Genomic DNA, 12,607 nt, shown 5'->3' on the forward strand with positions numbered 1-12,607 from the left:
GCCCTATTTATTTGGTCAACTGGTATAAAATCCCTTGATGTGTTTGAGTATACTGTGTTCATTTCAGTCAGCCATGTCAAATTCATACATAGTGTCCATGAGTACCGGAAACCATGGAAGTGTGTTAGTGATAAATGGCTGTCAATAGTTAACTTCAATTGTGAGAATGAGGGAGTGGTAGGGAAACTGTGGTTAGCCCAGGAGCTTGTGACTAATAGTAGGGGACAGCTGCTGAGCAGTTTAGCAGGTCCAAACAACAGTTCTCTGTGGGTCAGGTTTGGGCCAGGGTCTATCAGGGTTTTTTTGTTTTGTTTTTTGTTTTGAGACAGGGTCTTGATATGTAGTTCAGGCTGGTCTTGAGCTCCCAATGTAGCCCAGGCTGACCTTGAACTCGCTGCAGCCTCAACTTCTCAAGTGCTGTGGCTGCAGGTGTGGTCCACCACCCCTGGCTCCTACCAGTTTTTAACTGCAGGTCTGAGTTAAGTAAAAAGTAAATTGGTGTTATTGAGTGTGTTGTTTCAGTGAGATGCAAATTTATGCGGCTTTATTTTGTTGCTCTTAATGTATAACTTTGAGATTTGCTCCAAGAGGGTCGGTGTGGGAAGCTATAGGAACTAGCATGGATTTGAGTCTATATATATGAACTCAAATACTAGCAACCTTATCAGTTCTAGCTGACTGGATAGAAATGCAGTCTGCTCAGGCTCAGTCTTTTGTGTCTGTGAAATGGGAATGATAATGCCTTTTCGGGTGGGGTGCAGTGCTGGGGATCAACCTTGGCCTTGCACATGCTAGGCAAGTGCTGTGCCACTGAGCTACACCTGTAACTTCGTAATGCCTGTCTTAAAAGCATTGCTGTGAGAACTGACGGAAGTGACGTAAGTAAAGCACGTCCGCCTGTGCGGGCTTAATTGGTTAGTACTGGAGAGTTGAGACTTGTGCAGGCAGGTGTTGTAACGTTCTGTGTTTGGAAACAAGCGTCTAGACACAGAATGAGCCATTGGGGGCAGTGCTATATTTTCCAGAAAGTAAATAAGTAAATATAAAGTTTATAGGAAAAATTCATAGCCCTATTTGTTTCCTAGGATGATGGCTTAGAAAAAAGTCCAGTGAAAAAAAAGCAGAAGAAGAAAGAGAACAAAGAGAACAAAGAGAAACAAATGAGTTCTAGGAAAGACAAAGAAGGGGACAAAGAAAGGAAGAAGTCAAAAGATAAGAAAGAGAAGGTATTGATGCCATTCTGCTTATGGAGATGCCCGGAGGTTAGAAGTTCCTGTTGAGATAATAGATGCAGAGTGGGGTTGAGTGCCTGGTATAATTGTTGTTTTGTGAGTATACCCAGGAATGATGGGGCTTTGGAGGGCTGCCTGCAGCCTTACTTGCAGAGAGACGGGGACTTTTCCATCTCTGTGGTGTTATTGAGGATGTAAGGCCTTTACTAGATCTTCTACTACGTGTGGGGGAGAGCTGTGATGTTCAGAGTGAGATAGGACAGGTATGTGAATGCCCATGTAGCTCCTTGAAATGTGTTCTTAGATTCATGTTAGAGGAGCACAGTCCACAAATGAATTTGGATATTTATAGGGTTTAGGATTCCAAACAAATACTATCAAGAACTGCTGGAATAGACATAGATGAAAAGCCCTGGTGTTACATAGTCTTTCTGTTGGGAGTCTTAGGAAGTTCATTCCAAGTACAGAATTGCTACAGTGCTGCATGTTTGTTTGCTGGCTTCTAAAAACAAATTTTGCAGTTAAACTTAATCTTTCCTCAAACCAACCAACCAACCAATATCTGGTATAATTCTCCCATCCAATGATAACTCTTGATTTCTTAACGAATAGCTTTGAACATTACTCTGAATGAGTTTAGGTACAAATATAAAATTAAAATAAGATCAGACCAAGTGGCTAGCATTTTCTTCCCACATAGCAGAGTATGGTAAACAACTTTCTAAGTGAATAAATGTAAAAATAATTTTTTAATAGGTGGGTAGGATTTTGTTTTGGTGTAGTATATTGCAAGCAACATAAATCTCCTGTATTGAAATTGCTTTCCAATTTTTATTGTTATAAACCATACCTTTGCATTTATGGTCCTATAGGAAGACATTCTTGCCAGGCATATTGGCTCATAGCTGGAATCCTAGCAGTCTAGAAGACTGAGGCAAATGGATGCCACATTCACCCCAACCTGAGCAACTTAGCGAGACACTGTCTGAAGAACATAAAAAGCAAAATGGCTCAGTGCAGAGGCCCTGGGTTCAATCCCTAGTACTTGCTTTACCCATCACCCCACACCCCCAAATTCTTTTTTTTTAAAGTAAAATATTTGAGCAATGAAGGCACAAAAACAGTTTAGCAAATACTTAGTATTTTTTTTTTTTTTTTTTTTTTCTCCGGTACCAGGAACCGAACTCATGACCTTGCCCTTGCCAGGCAGGCGCTTTTGCCACTGAGCTAAATCCCCAGCCCCAATACTTAGTATTTACTGCTCCAGTATCACAACTGTTCGCATTTTTTTCCTATTTACTTCAGCTGGCTTTTTTGCTGATTTATGTATTTTGTGTCTCATAAACACATTACTATCTCTTTGAGCACTCTCATCATATTACTGCTCTTTCCTGATGGCACCTCGGCCTCCTTCTCCTCACCCACCTCTCCGAAGTTGATGTGACACCTTCCTATCTGTGGTTCATGCTTATAAATTCCTATTATATAACCACAAAGAGTGCTATATGCTGTGTATGTTTTTAAATGTTCTTACATGAAATTGTTGTGTATATACTTCTGCAACCTTTTATTCTGTGTAGTTTTAAGACTTATCAATGTTGATTCATGTAGCTTTCACTCATTTACAATAATTTAGTTCATACTACAAATTCCTAGATCAAGGGTAAGCTGTTAATAAAAACAGCTACGTGATACACTGGAAGTTCTGTCAGTTTGCCAGTTAATGTCTTGGTGACATTTTTTTTTGCATTTTCTAGGTGAAAGAATAGAAGCCCCAAAGATAGTGTTGATGAAATGGAAGTTACAGTTAGGTACATTTAGAACAGAAATGGGAACAGTGTATGAGTAAACTATTAATCTCATAGGCTTGTATAAAGTAAAGCTTTCATACTTACCCTCTGTAATAGCGCAACATAGGTAAAAAGTAGAGACTGCAAGGCAAGACTGCATAAGTGACAATGATTCCTTTTGACTCTTCTTTAAAAAAGCCTAAAGGTGGTGATGCCAAATCTTCAAATAAATCAAAGCGATCTCAGGGTCCTGTCCATATTACAGCAGGAAGTGAACCTGTCCCTATCGGAGAGGATGAAGATGATGATCTCGACCAGGAGACCTTCAGTATTGTAAGTCTGAAACTTGAGCATGCTGGTATCTGCGCCCTGGCGCTTGCTGGGCTGCTGCCCCTCGTAGATGTAGCCAGAGCGTCAGGTGATGAGAGCATTGGTATATTTTTTTTGAATCATATCACCTCTGGTGCCTAAAGACTGTTCTAAACCAGGCTGGGCGAAAGAGATTTTCTTATATGTTCTCTAGTGAGAAGCAGTTTGGGGACCTGATTTCATGCTCTGTGTTCGCAGTTGGAAAGTTGTTTTTTTTTTTTTTTTTTTTTTTTTTTTTTTTTTTTTCTCCGGTACTGGGAACCGAACTCACGACCTTGCGCTTGCCAGGCAGGCGCTTTGCCGCTAAGCTAAATCCCCAGCCCCGCAGTTGGAAAGTTTGTAGGGGCCCTCAGAGGCATTTTGGAATCGAGTATTCACGGAGCTAACATATACTGGATGCTGTCTGTGCCAGCCCCCAGAGTTACCATGCTGAACAGAAGTAAACTACCTTTCAGACTTGCCGGTTGAGCAGGAGTGATAGCTAAGTGCACGAATCATGGTGGTGCGCCTGTGAAGAAACTGTGAAGGAAGGGGTCCTGGGAGAAGGGGATTGACCTAGTCACAAGTGTCAGGAAGGCTTAAGGGAGTCACGGGAGAAGAGGGCAGCAAGAATAAGCCAAGGCCAGGCAGCAGCCTGCACGAAGGCTGTGTGGCAGGAGCACGTACGCACTACGGAACATTTGAGATGACACGAAACTTCTATAGCTAGAGTGGCAGGAGCCAGGCCAGCTGACACAGGGCCTTGGCTGAGTGTGTAAGAGCAGTAGTGAGCATGTGCTGGTGCTAAGAGCGGAGACACGCCTGCGAAATGTGGCTCTATTTCCTCATTAGATGATCACCAAGATGATGGGGAGAGGGCGCAGAGTCTAAGTCGGCTTGGGTTTGGATAAGACCCTACAGCATGTCTTTGGGGCCCCTTTGCCCTTTACTGGAGCTGTGTGCGTAGATTTCATTGTGTTGCAGTCCTTCTTGGCCTTCCCACCCCTCCGTGTTCTCTTCTGCCCAAACTTCCTAAGATCACAGTTCACTGAACAGCACATTCAGGCTAAAAGAGAAAGTGTCTTCTTCTGAACTGGACAATGCTTATGCCTGGGGCACCAAGCAATAGAGTGTTGACCCTGTCCTGTGAAGTAGTCTTCTGTCTCTTGGCTTCCTTCTCCGTATTTTCTAAAACCTACATGCTGTGTGTGTATATTTCTTTCTTTGTGGTTATCTTCGTTTTTGCAGTTCTCTTTTCTGCCTAGGAGCTTTCTGAGGGCAAGTATTAGGCTCTGTAGGTAGTCCCTTTAGATGCTAGAAGTATGTCATTGAGTGAATTGAGTAAATGAGTAAATTTGTTACATAGCCAGCTGTCCGATCTGTTTCCCAGTTCCTCCTTAGCTCATTGTTTATATAAGAAAATAATACCCGATATTTCTATGGCATCATTTTGAAAAACGTAAATATTTATAAACCAGGCACTTTAGCATGTGCACACAGTCCCAGCTACTCAGGAAGCTGAGGTAGGAGGATTGTACTTGATACTTGAGCTCAGGAGTTTGAAACCAGCCTGGGTAACATGGCAAGGACTTGTCTCAGTCAATCAATACAGGCTCATTTAATCTTGTTTGTTTTTTAGTGAAATCTTTAAAGAACGTAAATGAATTTCAGGAATGTAATAGGCGTTGGTATAGATACTGTGAAGCTTTGTCATGTCTGAAATTTTCATTACTGTATATAAAGTTGAAACCTCTGGTATTTCTTATTCTAAACCCATTTTTTGGGGGGGCTGGGGATATAGCTCAGTGGCATAAGCGCCTGCCTGGCAAGCGCGAGGTTGTGAGTTCGCTCCCTGTGACGGCCAAAAAAAAAACCCCATTTCTTTCCTTTTTTACCTCCCAGAAGTAACCGTTACTCTGAATTGGATTTTTATGCTTATATGTCCTTTAGAATTTTACTACCTGATAGCTCACATAAACAGCCAGGCACTGTTTGTGTGCTTTAGGTGTGCACAGCAGCTCTTACGGTAGCTCATCTTCCCTTTACATATTAAAAACTTAAGAGGGAAGTTTGAGTCTTTAACCACTGTGCCACACAGCCTCCCATGTCTCAATAAACAAGAACTAGCGCTGCTTCCTATATTTTAAAACTATATAAATGGTATCCTCCTGGTAACCCGTAACTTGCTTCCCCCTCACATTTTTGAGATTTAGCAAGTTTATAGTACTCATGGCTGTGATTTAAATACTTTGTGTTACTCTATTTTATGACTTCCATAATTCATCCTTATTTCTTTAGATAGACATTGGCATTTTCCCAATACTTATGAGCACAAATAGGCTGCAGTGAGATTATTTGTGGTATTTTCTTGTGCACACATATGTACTGTACAGAGAGGCTTCTGTACAGCATGTGACTGGTCCAGAACTGCTAGGTCATCCATAGGGTATGCACATCTACCACTTCCTTACATGCTGTTGAATCACCTTCCAAAACAGTTACAGAAATTTGCACTCCTAGCAATGAATTTCACGTTGTTGCTTCCCACTGTTACAAACAGTTGAAAATTTCTGAAGTTTTACCTTTGTGAAGGCTATGAAATACTGATTGGTGTAGTTGAACATTTATTTTCATATTTATTGGATATTCATATTTCCAGTGACTTGCCTCTTTATATGCTTAGCCTGTTTTGGGTAATTTACCTTTCTTTTTTTCCTTTTCTTTGAGACATGGTCTTGTTATGTAGTTCAGGCTGTTCTTGAACTCACTGTGTAGCCTAGGCTGGTCTCAAACTTGCAGTGATCCTCCTGCTTTAGCCTCCCGAGTACTGGAATTACAGGCATGTGCCACTGTGCGTGGCAGTTTATCTTTTCTTCCTGTAGGAATCCCTTATACACCCTTTTATTACAGTCATTTGCAGGTATCTTCCAGTTTATGGAATGTCTTTATTTTTAATCTTTTTTTATACTTCAAATTTAACACTGAAAAATGCACAGATCATAAATATGTAGCTTTGTGGAAATTTCCACAAAATGATAGAAATTTGTAGGGTTTTCATTGTTATAAAACTTCATGATCATGTGTGCTAGTTGATTGTGCTAGGTACCCAGTGGCTGAGTATCCTACAATTCTGAGAAATTTTCTTGGATTATTTTGTGATACTTATGTCTCCTTTCAGTCCTCAGTTTTATCTTTATGGAATTCCTTGTTTTAGGGTGTTAGACTCTGGATATTGGTCTCTAACTTTGTATTTTTAAACTTTCCACTGTGTTTTTTACTTTCTGGGAGGTTCCCTCAAATTTGTTTCCCCTTCTGAATTTTTCATTTCTTCTGTCATGTTTTGTTTCCAAGATCTTTCCCTGTCTGTAGTTCTCTCAGTGGTTTTTATGCTTCTCTTTGTTTTCTGTTATTCATGTTAGACACTTCCTCACCTGGCTTTGGTAGTCCGCGGCTGTCTCGTAGCTAAGCATTTGGGACTGCACATCTGTTTGGAAGCACAAATCCTGTGGGTAGGGCTTTGAATGCTTTCACTTTAGGGGGAATTTGGCTGAAGTTCTTCATGGAGAAACTTCCAGTGAACCAGAGTCAACATTTTTGGTTCATCTTCTGGGATTGTCAAATTTTGTGAACTTTCTCTTGATCTGCTAACTGGAGAGTGAAGGTCTGGCTTGCTTGGTTGTGGAATCTGAGTCAGAATACTGGTGGTAGTTCATGCAGTAAGCATTTGTTCGTATAGTCCTCTTTTCACCTTTGTGTCCTTGCCCTTTACCCGTGCACCCAACCAGCTCAGAGCTGTTTCTTTTGTCCTTTCTAGAGAATCTGCCTTCCTATCTGTTGCTGAGTGCAGTTATAGGTGGCCCATGTCGGTTATGAATCTAGGTATCTGTTACTTGTGAAGCAATGTTTAAACCAGTCTCTATGGTAACCCTCATCTGTACTTCCAGAAACGTCTGGCCTTTCAGGGAATTTTATAGCACAGATCAGGTTGGTTCTATACCGACTATAATGCTGGTGTAGGAGTTCATTTTCTCAGGTCTGTTAAGTCATTTTCCATGTTGCTAGGTACTTTGTTGCTGTTATTGTTTTGATGGGGTTGAGAAGAGAAAGATTGTTATGCTCAGTGTACCGTCTTTTATCTGTAAGCCTTTTCTTTACTGTCTTTCAAGCCCAAAAATTTGTTAGTGTTTCACCCTGCGTACAGTGTTTAGCTAGTTAATGGTGGGAGTTAGGCCTTTAATATTATTTCCCATTTGATCTTCATAACTGCCTTGTGAGGCATTACAGTGCCCCTCATGCAGATGAGGAAACAGCATTTAAGAATCTGAGGGGTTGGGCTGGGGATACAGCTCAGCGGCATAGAGCCTGCCTGGCAAGTGTAAGGTCCTGAGTTCAAGTCCTGGTACCAAAAAAAAAAAAAAAAAAGAATCTGAGGGGTCATCATGTAACTCCAAGTGATGACGCTGGCACTTGCATGTCAGTTTTCTGAGGCTAATACTGTACTTGTTCCGTTCCGCAGACCTTACCTTCTAACCACTGTAGTGATTTTGTGGCACAGGGGGTGGCTGTGTTTTCTCTGGGCGTGGGTGATTAGCACATGCTATACACAGGGGAAGGCTTCTTTCACGCAAATGGCTTACATCTGTGTTTGTTGGTCTGTTCCAGTGTAAGGAGAGGATGAGGCCCGTGAAAAAGGCACTGAAACAGCTGGACAAACCTGACAAGGGACTTAACGTACAAGAACAGCTTGAACACACACGGAGCTGCCTGCTCAAAATTGGAGACCGGATAGCCGAGTGCCTTAAAGCCTACTCAGACCAGGAGCACATCAAACTGTGGAGGAGGTAACTGACCTTGGCCTCCCATCTGCCCAGTCTGATTTGACTGTGTTCGGGTGGGTTTTGTTTAATAAGAGGTGGCAGAGCTACCTAATGAAAATCTTTTTCCTAACAGAATTCATCTGTTATTAGCACCTGTAGGCTTCAACTTTTTTTTCATGAAATAGGCTGTTTCACTGGGACCAATCTTTTGAAGGGGCAGGATGATGTTGTTAATGTCAGAAAGAGTGATGCTGGTTTTGTGGCTGTTTTAGAAGACGCTCTTTAAATGTGTTAAGGGAAAGAAATGATCTAGTATAACTACTTACCCACTTCAGGTTGGTATTCAAATATTAAGCTAGGCGTGGTGGTGCATGCCTGTAATCCCAGAACTCGAGAGGCTGAGGCAGGAGGACCGTTGCGAGTTTGAGACCAGCCTAGGCTACAAAGTGAGCTCAAAGCCAGCCTGATCTGTGTAGCAAGACCGTGTCTCAAAAAGAAAAAAAATATTATACCTACTACAACTAATTGGATGATTCTGTACCAATACATAAAGTAAAACAGAGGTTAAAACTACAAAGAACTATCAGTTCCCTATTCTTACCTTCTTCCTTAATGGTTAAAAAACTTTGGTAGACAATTGGATCAAAGTACGTTAGCGTGTAAGGCATAGTTTTTATATATGTTTGTATATAAACAGTTACAGTGTTGTGTATCTGAGATCCTTGGGAACAGACCTGTTCCAGATTTTAGAATATTTATTTCTGTTTAACGACATATCTTTGGGGATGGGATCTGAGTCTGAACAGAATTCATTTATATCTCATACATGTGTTACACACATGGCTCGACAGTACCCCATCACGTGAAGTCAGGTGTGGAATTTCCCACTTTTGCTGTCAAGTTAGCATTTCTGTGTCTCAAGATTTCACTTTTGACCCTTAAGTCAATCTCACTTTTGATATTTTGAGATGCTCAATCTCACTTGTGATATTTTGAGAAGACATGACTGGCATTTTTATTTTATTTTATTTATTTATTTATTTTTTGGGGGGTTTTTCTCTGGTACCGGGAACTGAACTCACGACCTTGCGCTTGCCAGGCAGGTGCTTTTTGCCGCTGAGCTAAATCCCCAGCCCCATGACTGGCATTTTTAAAAAACAGTTGTAACATTAAGTCTCTTTCCAAAAAACTCAGCTACTTTGAACCTGTGCGCTTTATGTTTAGTGTAATTACCTTCCTTCATCCAGCGCAGGTGGATATTAATTTATTTAAATTGTGGTCTCGTTATGTAGCACAGGCTGGCCTTGCAGTCAAGATCCTGTTGCCCCATCCTCCCAAGGGCTGGGATTATAGGCATGCACCACCACACCCAGATTTTTTTTTTTTTTTTTTTGGTACTGGGTGATTTTGTACTGGATTTTTTGTACTGGGGAATCGAACTCAGGACATTGCGCTTGCCAGGCAGGCGCTTATCCCACTGAGCTGTATCCCCAGCCCCCCAGATTGGTTTTTTAAATGAAAAATGGATATAAGAAAAGATGTCTGTATCTGTCATGAGGCTTCTTCCATGAAGCTGTCTTTAGTATGTGTCATACCCATCAGTAAAAGTCTTTGAAATGTTACTTCTTTTCTTCTTAACACTGTTAGTAACTTCTTCCTTTACCTAGACCATAGGGCTTCCTTTTTACCTAATAGAAGATAGCAAATACCACCCTAGTGCATAGATTTATGAAACGAGACTTCCTAATGTGCACTTGGATCTGCCTGTTTGACCCACCTGGGATCTACCCCAGGCACTACATTTGGCTTTGGCTGTGATACTTGATCTTGGCTAGCAGTAGTTCATAAGAAAGATCTTAAGGGTCAAAAACAGTATAAGGCAAGACTTCTGGGAGACTGTCCACCATAAAGTGCTAAATACAAGATCAAATACAGAACTTCTAAGAAGAAGATGGCTATAGAAGGGTAGGCAGGGAGGGAAATCTTCTGAGAGGCAAGCAGTTACACTTGAGCTGCTCGTAGACAAGCTGGTGGAACTGCCTGCATCAGCATGTTCTCAGGTTTCAGCAAAGGCCTGAAAGTAGTACATGGCACATGCCTGTAGTCATAGCACCCAGGAGGCAGAGACAGGAGGGTTTGAAAGTTGGAGGACACCCTAGGCTACAGAGTGAGTTCAAGGCTTGTATAACTTACATGGTAAGACTCTGTTTCTTAAAAAAAAATACAAACCTTCAACCCCCCTCCCTAAGGAAGGAAGAGAGGGAGAGAGGGAGGGACAGTGACATTGAAAGGGCTTAAAGGCAATTTGTTCAAAAGACTGTCTATTTATAGGAGGCCTTGGAAAGCAAAGCAAATGGCTTGGCACCTGACACAGTAGGTTTATAGTTAGGGAGCCTGTATAGGTGTTCTGTCGAGAGTATATATGGAGAAACTGCCCACTGGGAAGCTTGGGGTGGTAGGAGACTCTGCCACTCTCTGTACCTCCACGTGCCTCTTTCTGAATACTTATTTGACTCTATACCTTCCCTGCGTGCAGTGATGCCAGTAGGGAGAACACGATGGCATTAGAAGGAGCCACTGAGAATCTGAGAGAGAAGTCCAGGCTCTGGTGGTGATAATGGGGAGGAAAGAAGTGCGACACCACAGAGGTGACGGCTAAATTGAGGTCCCAGCCTCTGAGACAGTGGTGAAGATGGGTTCTGTGGGTGAGTCCAGAAAGCAGGGTCAGTGGAGGAAAACTCACAGGACTACAGCAGTGGATGCCATTGATGCAAATTAGGGTGGCTTAACCATTGACAGCACCCTCGTCTCAAGACCTCTTAATTGGGGCTGGGGATGTAGCTCAATAGCACAGTGCCTGCCTGGCAAGTGCAAGGTTGTGAGTTTGATTCCCGGTACTGGGAGAAAAATAACAACAAAAAAAAGACCTCTTAATCAAATTCTTTTGATAGAAGCATAAAAGGTGCATTATTGATGCAGAAACTTGAGAATATTTCTATAACTTCAGTTTCTACACTTGGAGTGTATGCCACAGCAAAATTTAGTAGCTTGGCATGCATAAAGTGAATAAAAAAATTACCATGCTAATTCTCTAATTTACCAGGACTGTGACTTTTTTTTTTTTTTTTTTTTTAGAAACCTATGGATTTTTGTTTCTAAGTTTACAGAATTTGATGCTCGAAAACTACATAAGTTATATAAGATGGCTCATAAGAAAAGATCTCAAGAGGAGGAGGTAAAATACAGATTTAATCCTACTTATTGGTTTTCCAGGAGTAGGGATGGTCATAGGACATGGGTGGTTGCTGGTTGATTTACAGATGGAGGAGCAGGCCCAGGTGGGGTAGTGGGTGTGGTCTGCAGCCCATCTTATCTTCCTTCTATGGTGTGCTCCTGCACCACTTTAACTGCACAGTCTCCACTAGTGCACCTGTACTCAGACGGCAAGACTGCTGCTTATTGGGTAAAATTAGAAATGCATTAGAGCCAGTGTTTTTAAATCCTGAGAAGGATTCATTACCTTATGTTCTTGTATCCTGGGGCCATTTATTCCCTATGCCGCCGACTCTTCTATGTGCACGGGACTTATGGTAGTTTGACAAGGTGGCTGCTAATAGGAAACAAGATTGTGGGTAGAAAATAGTTTTCATGTTCTTTTGTGGGACATGTACTTGGTGTCCCACATGTTTGTATTTAGAGGGGTCCCAGCTGCTCCCAAAAGGAGCAAACATGAGAAGGCTCCCAGAGCCCAGAGCTACCACTCCTGTGAAGTATGGGGTGGGTGCCACAGTGGCTTGCTGCAGAGCCAGTGTTCCTTCACAGCACGCCTGGCTGCAGATCTGCTGACTTGCTGTGTGGGCCCCACAGAACACCCATTTAGGGGCAGTCCGAGAACACTGATGTGTCAGCTCTGTGAAGGCGGAGATTCTGTGTTTGTTATCCACTGCTGCGGCCTTAGTGCCTGCAGTGGTGCCAGAGACAGGATCAGCACTCAGATGTATTTACTGTGTGAACTTAGGCTGTGCCCAGTGCTCTGCTGGCCTAGGAAGCAGTATCCTCAAGTTGTTTACAGTTTAATTTTACATAGTATCATCTAGGAATAATGTACTAATATTACTGTTAGTTCAAATTTATACATTATAAATGTCTGTAAAAGAAATCAGGCGAGGCCAGGAAAGAGAACAAAATGGTTGGGAAAGAGCTTTAGACAGGAGTGAAAGTTTGGATAAAGGCCTGACTTCGGGGGGCGTAATGATAAAGAGCTTCATTAATTATCAAATGTTTGTATCATTTAAAAAATAGTGATATCCTACTATTAGGAATATAAATTACCATATTTTTGGAGGACAGTTGTAGAAATAGTTCAAAAGAGAACATATAATTCTGCTTTTACCAGTTTAGTTCAAGGGGATAGTTAAGG

At 41.8% G+C, this 12,607-nt stretch overlaps 1 protein-coding gene across 1 annotated transcript in view; it reads left to right on the plus strand.

The window, feature by feature from the left end:
• Chd2 (chromodomain helicase DNA binding protein 2) overlaps positions 1–12,607 on the plus strand; it is a 124,752-nt gene that overhangs the window by 94,942 nt on the left and 17,203 nt on the right. The window contains exons 33-36 of the mRNA XM_005381599.2: positions 1,086–1,226; positions 3,221–3,355; positions 8,033–8,211; positions 11,323–11,422. Coding sequence (XP_005381656.1) covers positions 1,086–1,226; positions 3,221–3,355; positions 8,033–8,211; positions 11,323–11,422 — 555 coding nt within the window. The remainder of the gene's footprint in view (positions 1–1,085; positions 1,227–3,220; positions 3,356–8,032; positions 8,212–11,322; positions 11,423–12,607) is intronic.

Source organism: Chinchilla lanigera, unplaced genomic scaffold, assembly GCF_000276665.1.
Source record: "Chinchilla lanigera isolate Chin_1 unplaced genomic scaffold, ChiLan1.0 scaffold00015, whole genome shotgun sequence".
Classification (NCBI taxonomy): domain Eukaryota; kingdom Metazoa; phylum Chordata; class Mammalia; order Rodentia; family Chinchillidae; genus Chinchilla; species Chinchilla lanigera.